At 40.7% G+C, this 22,741-nt stretch overlaps 1 protein-coding gene across 1 annotated transcript in view; it reads right to left on the bottom strand.

The window, feature by feature from the left end:
• Positions 1-746: 746 nt before the first annotated feature.
• STX8 (syntaxin 8) overlaps positions 747-22,741 on the bottom strand; it is a 327,110-nt gene continuing 305,115 nt past the window's right edge. The window contains exon 8 of the mRNA XM_004605184.2: positions 747-919. Within this exon, the coding sequence (XP_004605241.1) occupies positions 852-919 (68 nt within the window). The 3' untranslated portion in view covers positions 747-851. The remainder of the gene's footprint in view (positions 920-22,741) is intronic.

Here is a 22,741-nt window from a genome sequence, read left to right as displayed (position 1 = left end):
ATTCTAACTCCTATGGGCCTGGTACCTTCTGCAGATCTGGCCCATCTGTTCTTTTCATATAGGCGTGAGCAGACAAATGTGAACTCACACAGTCTGTGAGAGCCAGTTTAGGAGTCATGACACTGTGCTTCTGACTTCACAATCACATCTTTCTTGGAGCCTTAAGCACTGAGTACTTTCCCCCACAAAACTCACTTCCCTTCCACCCTGCGTACCCTATTCAACAGAATTCATTCTGGCTGCTTATGAAGATATTTTCGCCTTGGAAAATTGGTTTTCGATCACTGAGGAAACTAGAAAGAATGTGATTCTAGGTGCAAAGAAAATCCCCAAAATAGAGATTAGAAATATTTCTGAGTGATGGTATAAAGCACCATTGTGAATGGTGCCTTGGGTAGGATAGTTGGGTCACAGTTACACAGATAAGTAGCATTGAGACCTTTTTGCATTTTATTTCTGTTTCTTTGTGACACATGGCTATAACCATTCACTGATTTGTTGTGTTTTAAAACCTGGGCATGAGTTCCTCTAGCAGACTAAGTGTTCTAAGTTTATAAACACCTATGGATCCAATGTCCCAGAACAACCCAGCAGACTGTGAGATGGCTGAAATGCACTGGCATCCATGTGGCAGCCACTACTTGATGGACTTTGGGCCAACATCAAAATGATCAAGTAGAAACAATGAGCCCAAGTTTTCCAGCAGCTCTCCAGAGTCATCACACGATCTTTCTTTACAGAAGCAACACACAGCAAGAGTTTAGAGATAGGGGGCATTTATTTCTTGTACCAAAAAGGAGCTGTACTTTTCTCCATCATGGCAGGTATCACAGTTGGTGGTCCCTTGATTGTTAGCTGGTAGGCCATACTGCAACAACCACAATAGCCACGAGCAACAATAAAATCACCATTATCATCCCTGAAAAACAAAGTAGAAAAGACTTTAAAAAATAATTCATACCAGAAGAGCACCACACATTTTAATATCTTCAAGGGAGGCTAGCAGCTGCAGTCATATTATGTGACTACTCTTGCTGAGACCAGTTTGTACACTTCTACTGTGTGTGTGTGGGGGGGCGGGGGTCAGTTGTTCTAGGATGCTGCTGCTGCTGCACAGCTCTGACTTCTAGGACACTCGAGGGAGTCCCCATGAACACTAGAGAGAATTCCATTACCACATGAAAAGTGTCGCTCACCAAGAATCAGGGTTTTCCTGACAGCAGGACTGAGATCCTACATACGGCCTCTCTCTCCCATTCAGGCGAGGAGCTATGTGCTCATTAAACTAGTTTAAGTTTCTGTGTATAGCTTGACTCTGTTTTCTGTTTGCATTGATAAGACATAAAGCAAATGGCTTCAAGGGCTTACAAAGTGATATCCTAGAATTTTCTCCTCACTATCCACTGAAGTCTGTAAACATATATCCAACTATTATATATATCCAAAAGGGAGTTTTCTTAAAATAAAATTTTATATTATTATTATTATTATTATTATTATTGGTTTGGGGGCCATACCTGGTTGTGCTCAGAGCTTATTAATGGCTCTGCATTCAGGGATCACTCCTGGAGGGCTTGGTAAACTATATGGGGTACTGGGGATCAAACCTGTGTAATCTGCATGCAATCTAAGTACCAAGGTAAGCACGCTACCCTCTGTATTATATCTATTTTTTAAAGCTTTAGTTCAGAAATTTTCTTTTTTTTTCTTTTTTGCTTTTTGGAACACCTAGCAATCTCAGGAGTTGCTCCTGGCTTTGCACTCAGAAATTACTCCTGGTGATACTCAGTGGACCATATGGGATCAAACTTGGGTTGGCCACGTGCAAGGCAAATGCCCTCCCCGCTGTCTTATGGCTCCGCCTTCCCTTGAGTTTTTCCGCTGGGAAACAGGAAAAAGAGCATCTGTTCTGTCAGCCAGTCTGCTCTCCCCATGCAACTTTTCCTGCCAACACAACAGTGTGCCCTCAGGCTCATGTGTCTTTCTTTTAAACAATAATGGAGCAAAGAACCCACAGTTTTTACCCAGAGAACTCAAGGTCTCCCACATTCACTTACCCAGTGTGTAATGAGCATTCAACATTGTTAAGTACCAGAGAGCAACATGAGTACAGCATTTAAAAGACACGATGTGACTATAACAAATTATCATGATTATCATCACATGCTTCTGAAGGACACTTGGGCTACTGAGGCCACAAGAAAGAAGTGAGGAGTGATGGGACAAAGCATGTAAAAGTGTTTTAAAAAGTAACAGAGGACCCACCTCAGGCTGAGGAACTTTGTGGAAGGTATATCCAAAGTTATCTATCTGTTCCTACTTCTTTTATAGAACGTTAGTAACGCACCTTACAAGCCACATGTAGTTACTTAAAGTTGAGTTAATTAAAATTAAAGTAAAAAAAGTTCTGTTTTGAACTTGCACTAACCATTCTTTCAAGTGCTCAAAGTCCACATGTGGGCAATGTTTATCACATAGACAATAAAGATTATTGCTATCAGGGGCCAAAGAAATAGTACAGTGGGTGAGGTGCTTATTCTGCCAGGTTTGATCTCCAGCAACACTAATGGTTTCCAGACAACCTGACAGAGATGATCCCTGTGCACTGAGCCAGAAGTAAGGCCTGAGTACAGCGGAGGAGGAGGAGGAGGAGGAGGAGAAGGAGGAGGAGGGTGAGGAGGAGGAGAAGGGAGAGGAGAAGGAGGAGGAGGTGGCAAAAGAGGAGGAGGAGGTGGGAGAAGGAGGGGCAGGGAGAGGAGGAGGAGGTGGCAAAAGAGGAGGAGGAGGTGGGAGAAGGAGGGGCAGGGAGAGGAGGAGGAAGAGAAGGAGGGAGGAGGTGGGAGAAGGAGGGGCAGGGAGAGGAAGAGGAAGAGGAGGAGGAAGAGGAGGAGGTGGGAGAAGGAGGGGCAGAGAGAGGAGGAGGAGGAGGAGGAGGAGGAGGAGGAGGAGGAGGAGGAGGAGGAGGACAAATTCTCTTCTTGAGTTAGTGTTGTTAAATTATAGTTTTCCAGGAAACTGCAGAATAAAATTGTTCACATTATTGTCTTATAATTTAAGTACAGTAAAGCACCTGTACCCTTCTTTTTCTCTCAATACAACTGCATTCTTTCCCCCTCCTTTTCTACAAGTGTGTCTTTTAAATTTTTTAATTCTTTTTCATATCAGGGCTCCTCCCAGAGATGTTCTATCAGGCAGCAAGCTGCTCAGCCCCATAGTGTGGTGGTTTGGGGCACTAGGGCTACCCCCCGTGATGTTGGGTGGGTGAGGACATATGTTACTAGGGATCAAACTTATGGCCTTGCACAAACCAGGTGTGTTCCTTACCACACAAACTATCTCCTCAGTTCCAAGTGTGTCTTTTTCATCTTTTTCAGAGGTAAGTTGACTTTGCTGAGCACCTGCTATTTTATAAATTTATGCATGTTTTTATTAATTTGCCATATGGACTTTCTCTGGATTTGCTTTATAGATTTTTTCTTTAACTTCTAGAATTAAAAGTTGGCTCATTTCAGAAGGCGAGGAACAGACTGGAAATGATCTGTCTCATATGTAGATACAAAAAAACAAAGTAGAGAATAATAAACATCCAAAGGCAAAACAAAAAAAAAATACCCAAAGGCAACAGAAGCTGAAAACTGGCCTTAGTAGTAAGCTGAACACAGGGTGGGAGTGAGGATAGAGGGGAGAGCAGAATGTAGGGTCACTGAGATAATGGTGGAGAAAAGCAGACACTTTGGTGTGGGGGTGGCACTCCAGTGTTTTATGCAGGAAACTCTACAATTAACAATATTTGTAAAGTATAATGCCTTAAAAAAAAAGTTGTGGGGCCGAAGCGGTAACACAGTGGATAGGGCGTTTGCCTTGCACGCGGCCAACCTGGGTTCAATCCCTGATATTCCATATTGTCCCCCAAGCATTCAGGCAGTAATTCCTGAATGTAGAGCCAAGAGCAACTCCTGAGCATCACTGGGTGTGATCCAAAAAGAAAAAAAAAGTTGACTCACTCATTTTCCATTTTTCTTCTAAATATTACCCCTACAATTTGATGAGAAAATTTCATTTTGTTATTTTTTAAATTCTGAATGTTTAAATTTCATTCAGTTACCACAGTTTAGGTATCATGGATTGATTTTTGTTTTGTTCTAATTTGGGGCCACACCTGGCACTCCTCAGGGCTTACTCTGGCTCTGCACTCAGAATTCCTGGCAGGTCTGGAGGGATCATGTGGAGTGCCAGGGATCAAACCCAGGTCAGGCAAGGCAAACACCCTAATTGTTGTATTATCACTCCAGCACCACCAACAATTATGATTTTGATGTACATAGTTTATCTTCAACCCTACCAAATACCCAAGACTTTCCACCTCTGCTCTTATATTACTTCTAGTCCACCTCTCTTTATTATTATTTTTTATTTATTTTTTATTTTTTTTGCTTTTTGGGTCACACCCGGCGATGCACAGGGGTCACTCCTGGCTCTGCACTCAGGAATTACCCCTGGCGGTACTCAGGGGACCATATGGGATGCTGGGAATCGAACCCGGGTCGGCCGCGTGCAAGGCAAGCGCCCTACCCGCTGTGCTATCACTCCAGCCCCTATTATTATTTTTTAAATCTCTTTCGAGATTTATTTATGAGTCTCTGGATCATGGCTGGTTACTGAGCTTACTTAGCACCAGAGGCAGTTCATGGGCATGACTTCTAGGTTTTGGAAGAAAAGGGAACTGAGGTCTAGTCCACCTCTTACCCTCCATGCTCCCCCTACTAATATGGTAATCTCAGGTTTGGTAGTCAAGGTCAAGGCTTTATCATTAGATATAATCTGCTCCCTTATTTTGTTTCTCTATATGCCATTGATGAGATCAACCAATAATTGACCTTTTCTTTCTGACTTATTTCACTTAACAGGATACAAGTTGCAGCAGACTGCAAGATTTCACCTTTCTTACAGTTGCCTAGTATTCCATTGCATATATACATATATATGTATATATACATGTACATATATATTACACGCTCTCTTTATATATATATACATATACATACAAATTTTTAGAGGCCACACCTTGCAGTTCTCAAAGCTTACTCCTCACTCTATGTTCATGGATCACTTATAGTGGGACTTGAGGGGACCATATGGAGTGTTGGGGATAGGTCCAGCATTCCACATGGTTGGCCACATGCAAGGCAAGAGCCCTTCCTGCCATACTATCTTTCTGGTCCCTTAAAACTTTTTTATCCATTCACCTGTTATTAGGCATTTGGGTTGTTTGCATATTCTTGCTGTTGTATGAAGTACTGCAATGAACATAATGAACATATGTGCACATATATTTTTTCAAATTAATATTTCTGTGTTTTGGAAGTAGATGCCAAAAACTAGAATTCCTTGGTCATATGGAAGCTCTAGTCTTAATTTTTCTGAGAAACCTCCATATTGTTTTCCACAGAGACTGAACCAGAAAACATTGCCACCAACTGTGTAAATTCTTAATATTTAAAACATTTTATTAATATCTTTATTGTTCCAATAATTATTTATAAGCATGTTTTAAAACTCTCAATTACACTGACAGATTTCATGGATCTAAGGTTTTTTCCACCCTTCTTTATGTCAGGGATTAGCAAATCCATTTTGTCATCTAATTTTGTGCAACCCATGAGTCAAGAATATTTAATATGTATATTGCAGTACCAGGGAACAAACAGGGCCTCACACAAGTAAGGCATGTACTCTACCACTGAAACACACCCCTGACTTCAAGAATGGTTTTGATAATTTAAAGAGTTATAAAAATAATTCTCTGCCTTGACCTACAAATTTATCTACACATTAACATTTGGGGAAGGGTGGTATTGTATTATTTTTAGCATTTCAAGATGCCATGTGTGTGAGTATTATTTCTATCTTCTTGACAGAACCAGACGAACCTTCTCAAGTTTGTCTCCAGAAACATCTGCAGATTGATCAAAAGCTTCACTAAGACAGGAATCTTGCTATTTTTGTCTGAGGTAAAAGTTCTATATTGCTTAATATCAAGACAAGATAACAGAAATGAAGAAAGACTGAGGTGAAGGGCCAGGAAGTGGCTCAACCAGCTGGAGCCCACAAGGTTTGATTCTAGTTACCAAATGGTAGCCCCCAAGCAGAGTGCCAGGAGTAGCTCCCAAGCACTGCTGGGTATGCCTTCCAAACGAAACTAATGAAAGGCTGAGGTAGCATATAGTAAATATTTTCTGCCCCTTAAGAGATGATCTATTTCCCCCTTCTCTCTTTTGTTTTCTGTTGTGGTAACACGGTTATATACATAATTGGCTGTGTGGGCTGCACATTTAGTTGTGGTACTTATTGGGGGCTGCAGTACTTAAACATTTGGTTGTGGTACTCATGGAGTGATAGCACAGCAGGTAGGGCGTTTGCCTTCCACATGGTCAACCTGGGTTCGATTCTTCCGTCCCTCTCGGAGAGCCCGGCAAGCTACCCATGGTGTATTTGATATGCCAAAAACCAGTAACAAGTCTCACAATGTAGACGATACTGGTGTCCACTTGAGCAAATCGATGAGCAACGGGATGACAAGTGACAAGCAACTCACTGACAGTCACATTAGTTTAGCTTTGGTGCTGGCCAGCAGCTACACAGCTTAGTCGGAATATTGGTGCACATTCTGATTATAGTGCTTGCCTGGAATTGCTGTGGTATGCACACATGTTCTCATCAGGAGGTTGTACTTCCTGAACATACTATGTGCTTATTTTTCAGTTGTGGTCACAACAGGGTCATACACATTTAGTTGCAGTGCCTACACACACTTCCCTGTGGTGTGGGTAGAAGTGACTGTCGTCACCAAAGATAAGAGAGCTGTCAGGCACAAACAGTAGAGAACTCTAGACTAAGGCAGAGATTACTTGTAAGACTTAGAATTGCAAATGCAGCAGTACTGGGAACTGAACTTTATATATGACCTTACATTTGCGATGTAGGTGCTCTAAATCACCGATCCTCTTCTTTGGGGCTAATTTTAAGGGTGACAACTGAGTTTCTCATGGATAGAGAGGATGCAATGTTTTGAAATCTTCAGGTAGGATAAGAGCTTGGGAAGCACCTCAGGCTAAGAGGAAAGAGAGGCTGATGAAACTGACCTTGAATTTTTCAAATCAGAGTGATTATGAAAAAATAAGGAGAACAATAAATCAAGAATAATTGGGGGGGTGAGAGTGCTGAGCGATAGGACAGCGGGTATGGCATTTGCCTTGTGCATGGGCTGGCCCAGTTCAATTCCTGGCATCCCATATGGTCCCCCAAGCACCACCAGGAGTGATTGTAGAGTCACAAGTAACCCCTGAACTTTGCTGGGTGTGTCCCTCCCCAAGAGTGGTCCCAATCCCCCTCCACCCCAACCACGCTACCAAAAGAACAATAACTGGTTAGGTTGGAGAAAAAAGCATATCCAGCATTAGCTTATACCCATAAAGGTTGAAATCCCAGGGTAGAGGTCTCCAGGTATCAGTGACAGCCATATGCCACATGAGTCACTGCTGTGAACTTACAGGTAATTTACCTAATCCATTCTCCACAACTTAACAAGAATGGAAATGAGATCATTGGCTTTAAAACTCAAGTGACTTAAATAGAAATCCAAATTTCTTTGTGGTGGACTAGAACCTTCCATGATTTGGTTCTTGCTGATCCTGAAGTCACTCTTGGCACACCTGTGTTACAGACATCCTGGCGTTTAGTTCCTCTGATAAACCATGTTCCTCTGAGTATTTTATACATGCTGTCCTGAACATCAGAGAGCAGTACCTGCCTGGCCATCCTTATTTATCCTCCAAAACTCAGCACCAGTGTCATGTCATTTTCCTAAGTAACCTCATTTGGCATCCAATAAACCATGCTCTGAATTCCCTTTGTTCCTCTGTAGCAACTCCACTTAAATGGTGATTCACATCCTCAGTTACTATCTGTTTTATCAGTAGCACTTGGCATCTCCAACAGTGCCTTGCCCTCTTGCTTAGCCCACATTCCTAGTACCTAGCACACACAGTCTGACTCACAAACGAAGTACAGCCTATTCCTTATTGGGTAAGTGAACAAAAGTGTTGACTATATGGAAGACAAAATTCAGTAACAATAAGGAAAATGGAGCTGAGAGAAAGTGCCAAGGAGGCCAGGAAAAGAGAAAATTTTAAAAAGTGATGAGTATACATCAATAAATACTTCAGAGAAAAGCCTAGGCTTGGAGACATTTCACGGTACAGTTTCAGTAGAGGGAAGAATGGGTCTGCTGCAACACTTAATACATTGATACCTATCAAAGCTATTAATTATTCTGTCACGGAAACTGTGAATTATACAAATTGAGCATAGCAAAGGTATGACAGTATACATAATACCTGTGAAAAGTGAAAATGTACTCTAGCTAATGACACCACAGATAGTACAGGATGATAGAATAGAAAACTAGGTTTCTGTCACTCCTTTGAAAAGGGAATGAACTTTGAGAAGAACAATACATAAGATTTAAGTTTGAAATTCTTTCAGCATAAACAGAGATCTTTAGGGAAGGATATTTTAAACAGGTTTTGGTAAACTGCATGTACCCACAGTCTACAGAGGAAGACTTTTAAAGATGACAAGGGACAGCAATATGAAAAAGTCAACCCTAGGTTCTGGTCACAGGGATGGTGTTTATACACCTTATTGTCACAATCCACTTTTTTTTTTTTTGCTTTTTGGGTCACACCCAGCGATGCACAGGGGTTACTCCTGACTCTGCACTCAGGAATCACCCCTGACGGTGCTCAGGGGACCATATGGGATGCTGGGATTGGAACCTGGGTCGGCCGCGTGCAAGGCAAACACCCTACCCGCTGTGCTATTCCTCTAGCCCTGTCACAATCCACTTTTTAAAGAGAAGTTTGGCTTTCTTGGAAAGTGACCTACAGTTCTGGCAGCTTTACTGAATATAGTGTCTCACCCCTACAGGATGTTTTAGGAAAAGGGACCTAGAATCTTTTCAAAGCCAAGAAGAGCTAAAACATGATCTACATAGAATATTTGCAAGTTCTTGTTTCTGTACTAAGTGCTATAGGTGAATTGTCTTGCTTATTTCTTAGTAATATAAAATTCTCATCTCCATTTTATGAGGGAGATAAGGTTTCAGAAGGTTAATTCTTATTTAAGGCTTATTTAAGGCTAGAATCAGAACTGCCCATGCTTCATGTCATTTCTCTGGATCAGCTGGGCCTATTCAAGGGGATCCTGACTCCTGACAGAGCATGGGGCTTATAAGGAAGAGAGATACCCAGATTCCTTTGAACTGAAAAATAGATTAAGAATTTTCTCTTTTTATTACACCTCTGCCCCCCCCTTTTCCTTCTTCCCTTTTCCCTCCTCTTTTAACGGTGAATTTAATTTTTTTAAAAAAATTCTAAATAATTTAATTTTAAATGTAACCAAACACAAAAGTAGAAGAGTCTAATAGTCTAATGGAATCTGATGAACTCTTGTTAAACATTAACTGGGACTGATACACTGTTAATATGGTTTTATATTACATCCTTACAGCTTCTCAATATATTTGAATTTCAGACAGATTTTGTCTACAAATATTTCCATAAGAATCTCTGAATCATTAAAAAATAAACTATCATTTAAAAAAAAGCAAAAAGCACCTCTCCTCAAATACAGAGAGGTTGAGATTTCTTTTTCTTTCTTTTATTTGTTGTGAGGGCCTCACTCAACTTGGGTCCAGTGGTGCTCAATGGCCATTGAGTCACACCTGGCAGTGCTCAAGGAGTCGTTTAGAGCCAGGGATGGAATTAGGGTCTTTTTCACTATGCCACACCCCAGACTTTGTTATTTATTAAAGCAAAGCTAGGGATAAGTCTACTATACTTCAGAAACAGGACCAAGCAAGTTCAAGCAAAGAAGACACAGAAACCAATAGGGAAGCAACAAATAGTACCGGTCAGGCTTTTCTTCTGTTTTGGAATACTGCTTAAACCTCAGGGGGTCTAATCATCCATTCCACAGCTAGGGTAATGTTTGACATTTCAGAATGAGGAAAGACAGTTGAACTTCTGGGAACCTGCCAACCTCTTAAACAATGAGTGCTCTTTTTTTTTCTCCTTTTTTGCTTTTTGGGTCACACCCAGTGATCCTCAGGGTTTGTTCCTGGCTCTGCATTCAGGAATTACTCCTGGCAGTGCTTGGGGGGACCATATGGGGTGCCGGGGATCGAACCCAGGTTGGCCGCGTGCAAGGCAAATGCCCTTTATGCTGTACTATTGCTCCAGCCCTAATGAGCGCTCTTTGACCTCAGTGCCAACCCCCGAACACTTTGTGAGACCTTGACAGAGGTATCATATCCTCTACCCCTCACTCAGCTCAGAGCATGGATGCTTCTGGCACCCGGCATGGCATATTTTCCCTCCTCAGACCCAAATGCCCCTGTCAGGGGTAGGCATGGGTGCCAGAGTTACAAGAGTGGAAAAAAATGTCCTTTTCCTTTGGTCAGTTTACCAGATGAGTATTACTCAACCACTTACAATATTTACAAGTACAGCTCATAGCAATTAAAAAAAGATGTAAGAAAACAAACTCCTTTTGAAACTGGAAAAGGATATGAAACATAGTCTCAGGAACTTCTGAAGATTGTTCATCTGGACTAACGGTCCAAATTTTTTTTGCCCAGTGAAATGTTGGAAACCTGCAAATTATGGCAGTCATACTACTGACACTTATGCCCCTGTTGAATACAGGCAATGGCTCCTAGTACTTACGGGGGAAGAATATGGAGTCTGGCTGTTCTTGAGAGAGTAAGTAGATTTCTGTTCTTCAGGCCAAGGTTTCCCAGTACTGGTGATAGGGAGATAGTCCACTGTCTTCTTTGAAGGTAGGGGAATGGGGGAAGATATGCATGGTGGGAGAATAATGGGGGTGGATGGGAAGGAGGGAGATATGAAGGGCATTTTTACCTGGTGATTATTTTTTATCTGGTTTTGTTTATTAAGAAAGGACTGATGACTGCCTGTAACTGCTGGTTGTTTTGAACTAAAAAAATTATTTTCTTTCCGTCTTCTCACATTGGGTCCAAACAGAACACTTAAGTAGATACTTAAGCTCTGAAGACCCACACACTTTATAAAAGACTCTAGAGTTCCTCCCCCCGTCCCCCGCACACTACCCTCCTGGCTCATTATGTCCATTAATAGGTGATATTTGCTTAGGTATTAACTAGTTGGTTCTCACTGATGAAACATTTTTTTATGGCAGACTACTGAATCGAGGTGTGAGGTGCAGAATGAGCAGAATAAAAGACAAAACTGAAATATTTGTTCTCAAAAGTTTATGTAAATGTTCCCTTTAATACCATTACTGAGCAAATAAGCTAAGAAAAGAGTAGACCATGTACAGAGAAGGTGAACGTAAATGATGTATTTTTAAAATTCAATGCCTAGAGTATTGTAGTCACCCTTGAGATCACCCCTTGGCCTGAACCTGACCACTCATGAGCTGTGTTTGCTTTTCTGATTTGCCACAGGGTTGTGGATAAGAGCATTCTTCTTCCTACTGGCCTCAAAGTTCAGTGAGGCTAAAGCAAACCAACATGCAGGTTGGCATAGGTTTCCCAGCGAGGGCAATAGGGAGATGGTTAATTCTGACTTCACATTTGCTATTTTTCAGGTAGGACATCATGGGAAACTCTGAGTTTAGTTCTGGCCACCTACAATATAGGATTAAAAATATTTATCTTATAGGCATGTGCAGATTTAATATGAAATAGCACATAAAAGTTCTAGAGATCAGCAGGCAGTCCATGAACGGCAGCTGTGATGACAATAACTACCTTGTAAAACCCATTGCTGGAGAAGGGTGCCTTGTGTACAGCAGGTGATCTACAGACATTCTGTGGGAGAGATGGTCTTTCAGTTTAACAATAGAAATAAAATGTCATTCATTGCAAAAGAGAAAAGAAAGAAGCAAAAAAGGAACACTGAGGTGGCATTTAGAGACAGACAGTCCAATTCCAGTGGTGTTGTGATGCATCTAGAAGAGGTTGAAAGTTTAGAATGGAATATCTGGCAGCTTCTGTTTCAGTTATTAGGCACAGAAAAGCTTGCTGTGCTGGGTAAAATGTTGTGTAATATCTAAAGGCAAGGAGAGTACAGTCAAGAAGACATTGTGTGGGGCTGGAGTGATAGCTTAGCAGGTAGGGTGTTTGCCTTGCAAGCAGCTGACCTGGGTTCGATTCCCAGTAACCCATATGGTCCCCTGAGCACCACCAGGAGTAATTCCTACGTGCAAAGCCAAGAGTAACCCCTGTGCATCGCCAGGTATGATCCCCCCCCCCCAAAAAAGAAGACATTGTTAGAAGAGCTATGGGGAAAAAAATATGAAAGGCCTTTGAGGAAGGGACATTTGGCATGAGGACACTGTTGAGGATAGGATTATGGAAAGGAGGTTAAAGCACCTCAGGAGAGAAATGAAGAGGATCTGCGGAAAACCAGAAAGAGCTCTCAAGAAGTGCTGCTGATGACAAAGAGAAGAGCAATAGCAGTGTCACAGAAAATGAAAATGAAGTTTCTCTTATATCTTAAGATATATGTACTCATAACACTTCACATATACTCAAATTCATATTATTTATGAGGTCAGTAAATCGACTAGTTCCTCTGATTTGTAAGAAAACAGGAGTTCGAAGTTTGACCACCCCACACTGTCCTCGAAAGAACCCTATGAAGGCGGCAGGTTAACAGCAGTATAGCCGCTGGGTAAATGACCACAGCCTTTGACAAGACACAATATACCACTGGGCCTAAGACTGGGTGCACAGGTTCAGAATAGAAGAAACACTGTGGACGGGCCACAGGACACACATGACTTGTGACAGGGAAGTGAGAATACAGCACCTCGAATATGAATGAATTAGTGTATAGTCTGCCTAAGTCTGGATTCCAATAGAAAAAAACCTTGAGCAGATCTTAATTTGATCTGGATATTATGTCAAGATGACTAAAATTATTTGTGACCAAACATTTTCTGCTTTTTGACAAGGCTATGTATGGTACAGAAGTAAGGAGGGTTTGAAAATTCCAGTCAGGCTGTTTGCAAGTTTGCATGCAAGGTGCACAAGACCTCTGCATTCCAGCCTCCTCAGGGTTAATGACGGATGACATACACATTTCCCAAGACTTGAGGAGGATTACATGACATTCTAAATGACAAGACCCTAGTTACATTCTGCAAAATAATGTTTCCTAAAAATGGGAGCAGTGAATTCAGTACCCCTCAGAGACACCAAAATCCAGCGTTGGATTTCTGTCATGGAGAAGACAGGAACCTTCATGATACTGAAAACTCCCCCAGTAGGGAAAAATTCACTTTTCCCTGGGGTTGGTGTCCATTTCAAGGAAGGCAAGACCATAACGTGAGAAATTTGACAAGAAACCACTCTCAAAAGAAGGTAGCTGATGATTAGAGAAGAGAATGATGTAGAGAGGAACATCTGAAGGCCAGAGAGCGAAAGCTTTTTTGGATGGAAGAAATGAGGGGAAGAGTCCCCTGATAGGAGTGGAGGTTAGGATGCAGGAGGTACGGGAGAACTTGTCTAGAAACAGGAGAATAAAAGAAATTAAGACCGCAAGGGATTGGACAGAGCATCTCTGAACAATGGCTTAGGAGAGCCAGGTTCTTAGGGTCTAGACTCTGAAATCCAGGGAAAAGGTCCTTCACTGGGCATTAGGTGACCATCAGAAAAGAGGCTGTGGTTAAGCTGACAAGCAGTCACTGATGTGAGAAGTCATAGTGGGCTGCTGACCAAAGTCACTGGTCTAGATCACTTTTGCCCGAGAGACCTAAAAATAAAGTTTAGTGTCCACTATGGGTCAGGTCTAAAGGTTATGAGATTTTTATGAGTTTTTTTTTAACAGATATTTTAGTATCACTAGAGGTACAAAGTTAATCCCTGCCTGCACAAAACAAAACATCCCTGAAAATGATACTGTTCCTTGCTGGGGGTTAGATAATTAAAAAACTCAGACATTGTTGCTTCCTAGTTTCTATAACCCATCTGTATTATTAAAGCATTGTTCTTTACCCTTCCTTGAAACAAGTTTAACCCAGCAACCACAATTCAATAGTAAAATTAAATTGTAAATAGTCCTTTATAACAGCAATCCAAAGCAGTTTATTATGAGTTGTCAACTCAATAATTTAATGCTAATTCTCAGGCACATCAATATTTGCTAAGAAAGACCCCTTGTGATTTATCCCTGGGGATGGGAATCTGTCTGGAGTCTGGCAGAAAATCAAGTGCCTTTGGAAAGACAATCAGGAACTCTGTTATGGATAGCTTGCTTTGACATTTCCTTATTGACTGAGTATCAAATGATTTCTAGATGGGTTTAGTCATGTTATGGATACATCATTACAAACCCCTTCATTATGCAATTTAGACTAGGAAATATCATCTGGCATCTATAAGGGATACTAGGGAAGATAACAAGAGACTGATGCCTTTTAAAATAAGAAAACCATTTGGTCTAGATGCAAAAGGGAATCTGGACTGAGTATCTAAGTTCCAAACCTCAATATTACATAGGATGAGGAGCCTACTAGCTTTATTCATTCAGTTTGACCCTGTCTCTACACAAGAAGTCAGCAATAGAAACCCAGTGAGGCCAATAGGATTCTCTTCTCAGGAATTCTGTGTTTTGGCAGAAACTCCAGTTGGGGCTGAGTCACTGAAATGGTGTCCAGGGGTGGTCCACAAATTTGGTTTGGAAGGACATGTCTTTGATCCAACTCTTCCTGAGGCTTGGTTGGCTAAACCATACAATCTCCCAAGTAACCCAACATCATTTAAACAAATTATATGTTCTTTAACCTAAACAAGCCAGGGCCACTCCCTTTTATAGAACCAGGATATTTCAGTAAAGATACCATCAGTATAAACAAACATTTGTCTCCAATTATTTAAAAAAATAAGTATCATGTTGGTCGGTTTATTGAGTTTAGTGCAAAAAGGACAGCTCAAAGTCAATGTTCCTCAGGACAGTAATGTGCTCCATCTAGACATACTCTAAATGAGCCAAGGCTCCAAGAGGAATTCCTTGTACCATTAAGAGGCCTTCTCTGACACAAACTCTTCTCTTTTACTGTCATGTATTCTATTACTTTATTTTAGATGGGGGTGGGAGATGATAACACTTAGTCCTGGGGGCTAGAGCGATAGCACAGCGGGTAGGGCGTTTTCCATGCACAAGGCCGACCTGGCTTCGATTCCCAGCAACCTATATGGTCCCCCGAGCACTGCCAGGAATAATTCCTGAGTGCATGATCCAGGAGTAAACTGGGTGTGACCCCAAAAGCAAAAAGCAGAAAAAAAAAGACTTAGTTCTGGTTCTGTGCTTAAGCATCACTTATGGCAGTGCTGAAGGACTATATTTGGTGCCGGGTATTGAACCCACATCAGCCATATGCAAGGCAACTGTCTTATCTATGGTACTCTTACTTGGGTCAGAATATATAACTATTGTTTGATTAGCGCAATATGTTTTGAAGAGTCAAAGTGAACAGGAGATATGCTCAAATCCTGGGTCAAAAGGATAGAGAGCAAAGTTCAAAGATAGAAAAGTGTCTCTTCTGACCCTAAAGGTAACAAGAATACACTGAATAGACTTTCAACGAGCTGCTGAAACTTTTCTCCTGTGAGGAACAATCTTCTCCAGGTTACCACGTAGAATTCTATTGGCATCTGGATCAAGAAGATCCCATACAATATTTCTGCCAAGACAGTGGTTCCAAAAAATAGCCATGTCTAGGCTGACGATGTAGCTCAGTGGTAAACCACACATCTTCCATGTGTGTGGTTCTGAGACCAGTCCCTGGCAACATATGCATATGTGCCTGACTCCCCCGACCCATACACATATCATCAGTGTTAGGCACTTCATAAACACAATAAACATCACACATTAAGCTGCTTGCTTAATGTTAAATTAAGAAAGTTCCCTACTCCTATGGCAAAACCAAAAATAAAACTGATTCCTCAAGATTCTGCATTTCTTCATTTGCTTATGGTGGCTATAAAAAAATACTGATTTAGCTTTTACAGAATAACAGGCCCTGTTTTAAGTACTGGGATCACAGCAATGAATAGGCAAAAATTTCTGCTCTCATTAAATTTCTGCTCTCACCACATATGTGTGTGATATGTTCATGTAATGGGGATGGGGGAATGGGAAGTATTGGGGTATAGTGCATAAAGATCAACAATATTCAAAATAAGTAATGTAGTGTGTTAGAAAGTGAAAGTTCTATTAAGAAAACACAACCCATATCTTCTGATTAGTATATGTTAGGTGGTAGCTGATTGTATATTCTAGGTGGTAGTATTTTCTTTCATAAGGTTATGTAGAAGAGGGAGAGAATGATGTTACTTTCCAGAAATTAACCATTTCATGTGAAATTTAGAAACACTGCAATAAGATTAGAGTCCTTTCCTCCATGGCATAAGGAAACTGCCATTCTTAAATGTGAATAATATGTAAACTTAGGAATAACACATTACAAGAGTTTGCTGGAATGAAGGGTGATGTTATGACAACTGGAAATAGAAAGAGGACTTATTACCAAGTGTTGGAAAGAGCAAGTTGGAGAGGAAGAACTTGCCACTGGGTTTCTAGAACTTTCCAGCTTAGGGGTACTGTGGCCAGCAAACTCTCAGAGTTTACTCTGTAAAGACATGTGGTTGGAAATGTGACAAAATATGAAGAAGCAGCACACTGCTTTTTGGACAGCAACTTTTACTTAAATGGCCTATTTTGGCAGTTCTACATGACAAGTGTGCTTCTTAAGCGGATAACTGGTGCCTTCCTTAGGGAACTTTTCACTTATACAGTGTGGTAGAGAAGTGGAAACTGCTGATCCCTATCTGGTTTGCTTATATAAAAACTAATAGTTGTGTTACAGTGGTTGAAATGGTAAATACAAGACGTAACCAAAAGTGTGGGAGAATCTGGAATAACACATTTCAAAGTGTTAACACCATTTCTGATGCTTAGGGTGGATAATTGTCCAGAGGTAATTCCCACCTAATTTCAACATTCCAGTGGTTACCAAAGTAACCTGTACTATATATAACCAAGAGCCACGGTGGGGCAGGCAGAAGAAAGATTATTGTTCAGAACTATTAAAAAAAACAAACAAACAACCAAAAACAAGAACTGGAGAGAGTAGCAACACATGGTCCATTCACTCTAAGAGCTGAGTTGTTTCTCATACAACCAGAACATATAGAACATATATCATGATTACTCCATTAGGCTGTGCGTTGGTATCTATTGTTAAGGCAGAAAAATTAGCTCAACTGTGTTTAAGAGGTCGTCCCTGCTTTCAAGTGGTCTATATGAGGTGATCATAGCTCTTTAACCTACAAACTTCCAGCACTGTATATATGTCACTTCTTAACTATGCATCAAAATGGTGTATGATAAGAATTGTGAAATGTATGCATGAATAAAAGATTTCCCTCTTTGGGAGTCTAAAATGTTTAATAAAACTAGAATTATACTGTGGGCTGAGAAACCAAATGGATTTAACTCAAATTAGAGCTTTGTCATTTGGGTAGGGGACCTCTAAGTTTAAAATAAGGCAAATGCTAACCTTCTGCTTCCAGAGTTAACATGCAGTGAGAGGAGGAAAACTGCTTAGTGTCAAACAAGCTGCCTAATATACGGCATATTCTCAATTGACATTAACTATTATTATTACCTACTGGAAACCATTCATGCCACACAAGTGGCATTCACAATCAGCAATCTCCGGCTAATGATATTCTGATCTCTCCCTACTTGGGATCACCTCAAGTCTTCAATGCTGCCCTCTTCTGCATTGGGCACAGTGAAAGGCAAAGGGATCAGGCAGCAATACACTCAGTGTAATCAAACATACCTGATGCCATACTTTCTCTGAAAACCCAAATCTCAAAGACTTTATACAAAAGGGTTTAAGATTTATGCTCACATAAAATTCTCCAGGAGTCAACATACAGGCTGTATGCCCATGTGTATAAAGATATCTATGTCAAGAGTCCTTCCTTAGAGGGCTGGAGAGAGAGCATAGTAGGTGCTTGCCTTACACAGCTGGCATCCCCTTTAGTCCCCTGAACACCACTAGGAGTAACAATACTCCTGAATGGAGCCAGAAGTAACCTCTGAGCCTTACAGGGTGTGGGCCCCTCTCATAAAAAAAAAGCCCTGCAATAAAATGTAATTCAAATTTATTCAATTAGAAGAGACGTATCTTCCACTTAGTGTGCCTCAAGGGTCTCCTCTTTAGGCTTGTTACACAAATTTAATGACATATGGCAAAGAGATTATTGTCTGGAGAGATAAAGTGTAAACTACTAAGCACCCTTACAACTGCTAGATTTTCGTTAGGAGCAGGAAGAAAGCCAGGGGAGTAGTGAGCTCTGGAGACAAAGCTAAGAATTATGAAGTGAGAACAAAAGACTTAGAAACTACTCTGTCTAGATGTTAGAAAGGAGGCATTTTACCAAACTAGCATCAGGACTTGCTGTTGGATCTAGGGAATAAGCAAGAGTTTTAGGGACAGTTCATTTAACATCACTGTAGGTGTATCCATTCTGTAGAATGAAGATATTCATTATGAGGAAAGTTGCAACAATACCACCTCCTTTTAGTTCTACTGACTTTCACTCTCCAAAGGTGCCACTTTATGATCACTTTATCATCTGAGAATCCATAAAATTTGACCTATGCAGAGGTGAGCTACCACTTTGAGACTTTGCTGTCAGGGCAATAGCAAGAGGTCAGTGTTTGAAGTGGAAAGATAAGGGAAAAAACCTTAAGTCTTCAACTCCTATGGGACTCTGAGATATAGACCCACAGAAATGACAACAAGGTGAAATGAGCTCACAGAAAACAGAAGGACAAAGTCCTAAGACATAAATTCTAGAATATGGCCAGTCTAAAACTGTTGATCAAGGATTCTATATGCAAAACAGGTGAATAGGGGCAGGAGGTAGAACCCTTCTCTTGCGGTCAACCTGGGTTTGATTCCTGGCACCCTATACAGTGGTCCCTGAGTACAGAGCCAGAGATAATCCCTGAGCACAGCCAAGTGTGTCCCAAAATAACTCCCCAAAAGGGAAATAGATGAATAGAAGTATTTGGGGATCAGGATTTAGGGTAGCTGAGCTGAGATTATAAAACTGCTGCATCTGAGGGAATAGTCTGGAGTTAAGTTTGGGGTCAAGGCTAATGATTAAAAATTTTGTCCTATTTTGTGCCATATTTGTCTTTCATCTGGCTTACTTCACTCAGCATACTCAGCATATCTTCCAGTTCCACATTACAACAAATCACATAATTTCATTGTTCCTTGAAGGTGCATAGTATCCCATTGTGCATATATAACCACATCTTTTTGAATTTTTTTAAATTGAATCACCATGAGATACAGTTACAAAGTTTTCATGATTGAGTTTCAGTCATACAATGATCAAACACCCATCCCTCCACCAGTGCATATTTTCCACCATCAATGTTCCCAGAATCCCTCCTGCCACTCCCACCCCATCCCACCCACTGCCTCTGTGGCAGGCACCTTCTTTCTTTTTTTTTTTTTTTAATTTTTAATTAGTGAATCACTGTGAGGGTACAGTTACAGATTTATACATTTTTGTGCTCATGTTTTCCCCATACAAAGTTCGAGAACCCATCCCTTCACCAGTGCCCATTCTCCAGCACCAGTAAACCCAGCGTCCCTCCCACCCTCCCCAGTCCCGTCTTCCCCCACCCCAAACTGCCACTATGGCAGGGTATTACCTTTCATTCTCTCTCTCTGATTAGGTGTTGTGGTTTGCAATAAAGGCAGGCACCTTCTTTCTTATTCTCTCTCTACTTTTGGGCATTATGGTTTGCAACACAGATACTGAGAGGCCATCATGTTTGGTCCTTAGTCAACTTTCAGCACACATCTCCCATCCCAAGGGATCCCTCTAACCATCATTGACTTAGTAGTCCCTTCATTCCAACAGCTTTCCCCCCCAGCACATGAGGCAGGTTTCTAAACAGTGGAGCAATCCTCCCAATCCTTGTCTCTACTGTCCTTGGATGTCAGTCTCATGTTATGCTATTTTATATTCCACAAATGAGAGCAGCCAGTCTATTTCTGTGCCTTTCTTTCTAATTTCACTTAGCATGACACGCTCCATGTCCATCCACTTATAAGAAAATTTCATGACTTCATCTTTTCTAGTAGCTGCATAGTATTCCATTGTGTAGATGTACCATGGTTTCTTTAACCAGTTGTCTGTTCTCGGGCACTCGAGGTTGTTTCTAGATTCTGTCTATTGTGAACAGTGCTGCAATAAACATACAAGTGCAGATGTCATTTCTACTGTGCTTTTTTGCACCCCACAGGATATATTCCCAGAAGTGGTATTGTTTGGCCATATGAAAGCTCAATTTCTAGTTTTTGGAGGAATATCCAAACTGTTTTACAAAAAGGCTGGACGAGTTGGTGTTCCCACCAACAATGAATGAGAATCCCTTTCTTCTCACATCCATGCCATCATTGGTTGTCCTTGTTCTTTTGGATGTATGCCAGTTTCTGTGGTGTAAGATGATATCTCAATCTTGTTTTGATTTGTAGCTCTCTGATGATCAGTGATGTAGAGTATTTTTTCATGTGCCTTTTTGCCATTTGCATTTCGTTTTTGAGGAAGTTTCTGTTCGTTTCTTCTCTCCGTTTTTTGATGGGGTTAAATGTTTTTTTCTTGTACAGTTATACTAATGTCTTATATATCCTAGATATTGATCCCTTATCTGATGGATACTGGGTAAATAATTTTTCCCATTCCGTGGGCTCCCTCTGTATTTTGGTCACCGTTTCTTTTGAAGTGTAGAAGTTTCTTAGTTTAATGTAGTCCCATTTGTTTATATTTGTTCCTAATTGCTTGGTCAGTGGTGTTTCATCCTTGAAGAAGCATTTAGCTTCAATATCATGGAGTTTTCTGACTACCTTTTCCTCCATGTACTTATTGGATTCAGATCTGATATTGAGGTCTTTAATCCATTTTGATCTAACTTTTGTGCTTGGCTATAGATAGAGTATAAACCACATCTTCACAATATATTCATCTGTTGTTGGACACTTAGATTGATCCAAGTGGTGACCACTGAAACTTTGTAATGTATCTGTCAATTTGACAGCCAAACGTGGAATGGGGGCTGGGAGGGAATATGGAAACACTGGTAAAGGGAAGGTGAGACTAGTGGAGGGATTGGTGGTGAATTACTGATGCCTAAAACTTGACAATCAGTAACTTTGTAAGTTATGGCTCTTTAATAAAAATTTTTTAAAAGAAAAAAAAGTGCCCCTTTTTTTTTTCCTGGAAAGTAGGAATTTCAAGAAAACTCAATGTTGGATTTTCAAAGAATTACAACACAGATGGAATTTCACTCTTTCCCTTCCCTTCCTCTGAAGGTGGTCAGTTTGTAAGACATTCAAGTAGATCATAAAATCCCAGACAGACAGGCACATTGATCAGCAAACTAAATGATGGTGTGAGTCACACATTAGCCTGTTCAGGTTAATATCAGGTATTTGCTTACCGCATCCACAAAAATCTATAAACTGTCTTCCTACACATTTTTAGTATAAAAAATAAAAGGTGTTTGAGGATAATATTAAGATAATATTAAAATATGTCATCAACTTCTACTATCTACTCTTGTGGGACAATTCAAAAGTCAGACTTGATTTTTAAATTTTTGTTGGCCCACATTAAACATGGTCTATCAGATAGTTCAGAATTTATTCTAGAGCAAAATTTTAAAAGTTGGATTATTACATAACTTCAGTAAAACACTCAACACACCACACTCTCTCATACCTCTACAGCTTGATACAAATTGTTCGCACTGCTTGAGAGACCATTTCCACTTCTGTATACCCAGAACACCAGTACTAGCTTTAAATCTCATTCCGAAACACTCCTTCCCCTGAACACCTTTTCTCCCGTGCCCAAGAGAAATGCTTTTCTCAGATTTCTTTTGAACACATGTTAGAAAACTTATTACTTGGGTAAATTAATAATTAATTGGGTTTGGGTATCCATTCTTGATAGTCTGACTTCTCGGTGATTCAGAATAGATCATGTATTTCTGTGTTTCAGCATATTATCTACAGGTACCAAGTACAGTGGTCAAATAATTTATATATATATATATGTATATATATAAATGTAGAAGTACTGCCATTTATTCAGTCATTGATTAAGCTGATTGAGCTGGGCATGAACTCCACATTACTTTTTTAAAAATTTTTAAATTGGATATCTGTGAGATAGACCATTATAAAGCTGTTCATAATTGGGTTTCAGTCATACAATGATCCAGCATTCATCCCTCCACAAGTGCACACCTCCCACCACCAATGTCCCCTGTTTCCCCACCACCATCCCCCAACACCCCGCCCCTTCCCCCCAGCCCTCCTCTATGGGAGGCACTTTCCTTCTTGCTCTCTCTTTCCTTTTCCTTTTATGCATTATAATTTGTAATATAGGTGCAAGAGGTCATGGTGTTTGTTCAGAGCATTCGGTATTTTATTATGATGGTAAGGCTGGAGTAGCTTTTCAATTGGGTGGCAGCTTTGGGGTGTGGATGTGACTGCCGAGGCTTCTGGAAGTACAGGGAGGTGGGGG

Source organism: Sorex araneus, chromosome 3 (genome assembly GCF_027595985.1).
Source record: "Sorex araneus isolate mSorAra2 chromosome 3, mSorAra2.pri, whole genome shotgun sequence".
NCBI lineage: Eukaryota > Metazoa > Chordata > Mammalia > Eulipotyphla > Soricidae > Sorex > Sorex araneus.
Note: the sequence above shows the minus strand (reverse complement) of the source record. Positions and strands in the feature narration are given on the sequence as shown.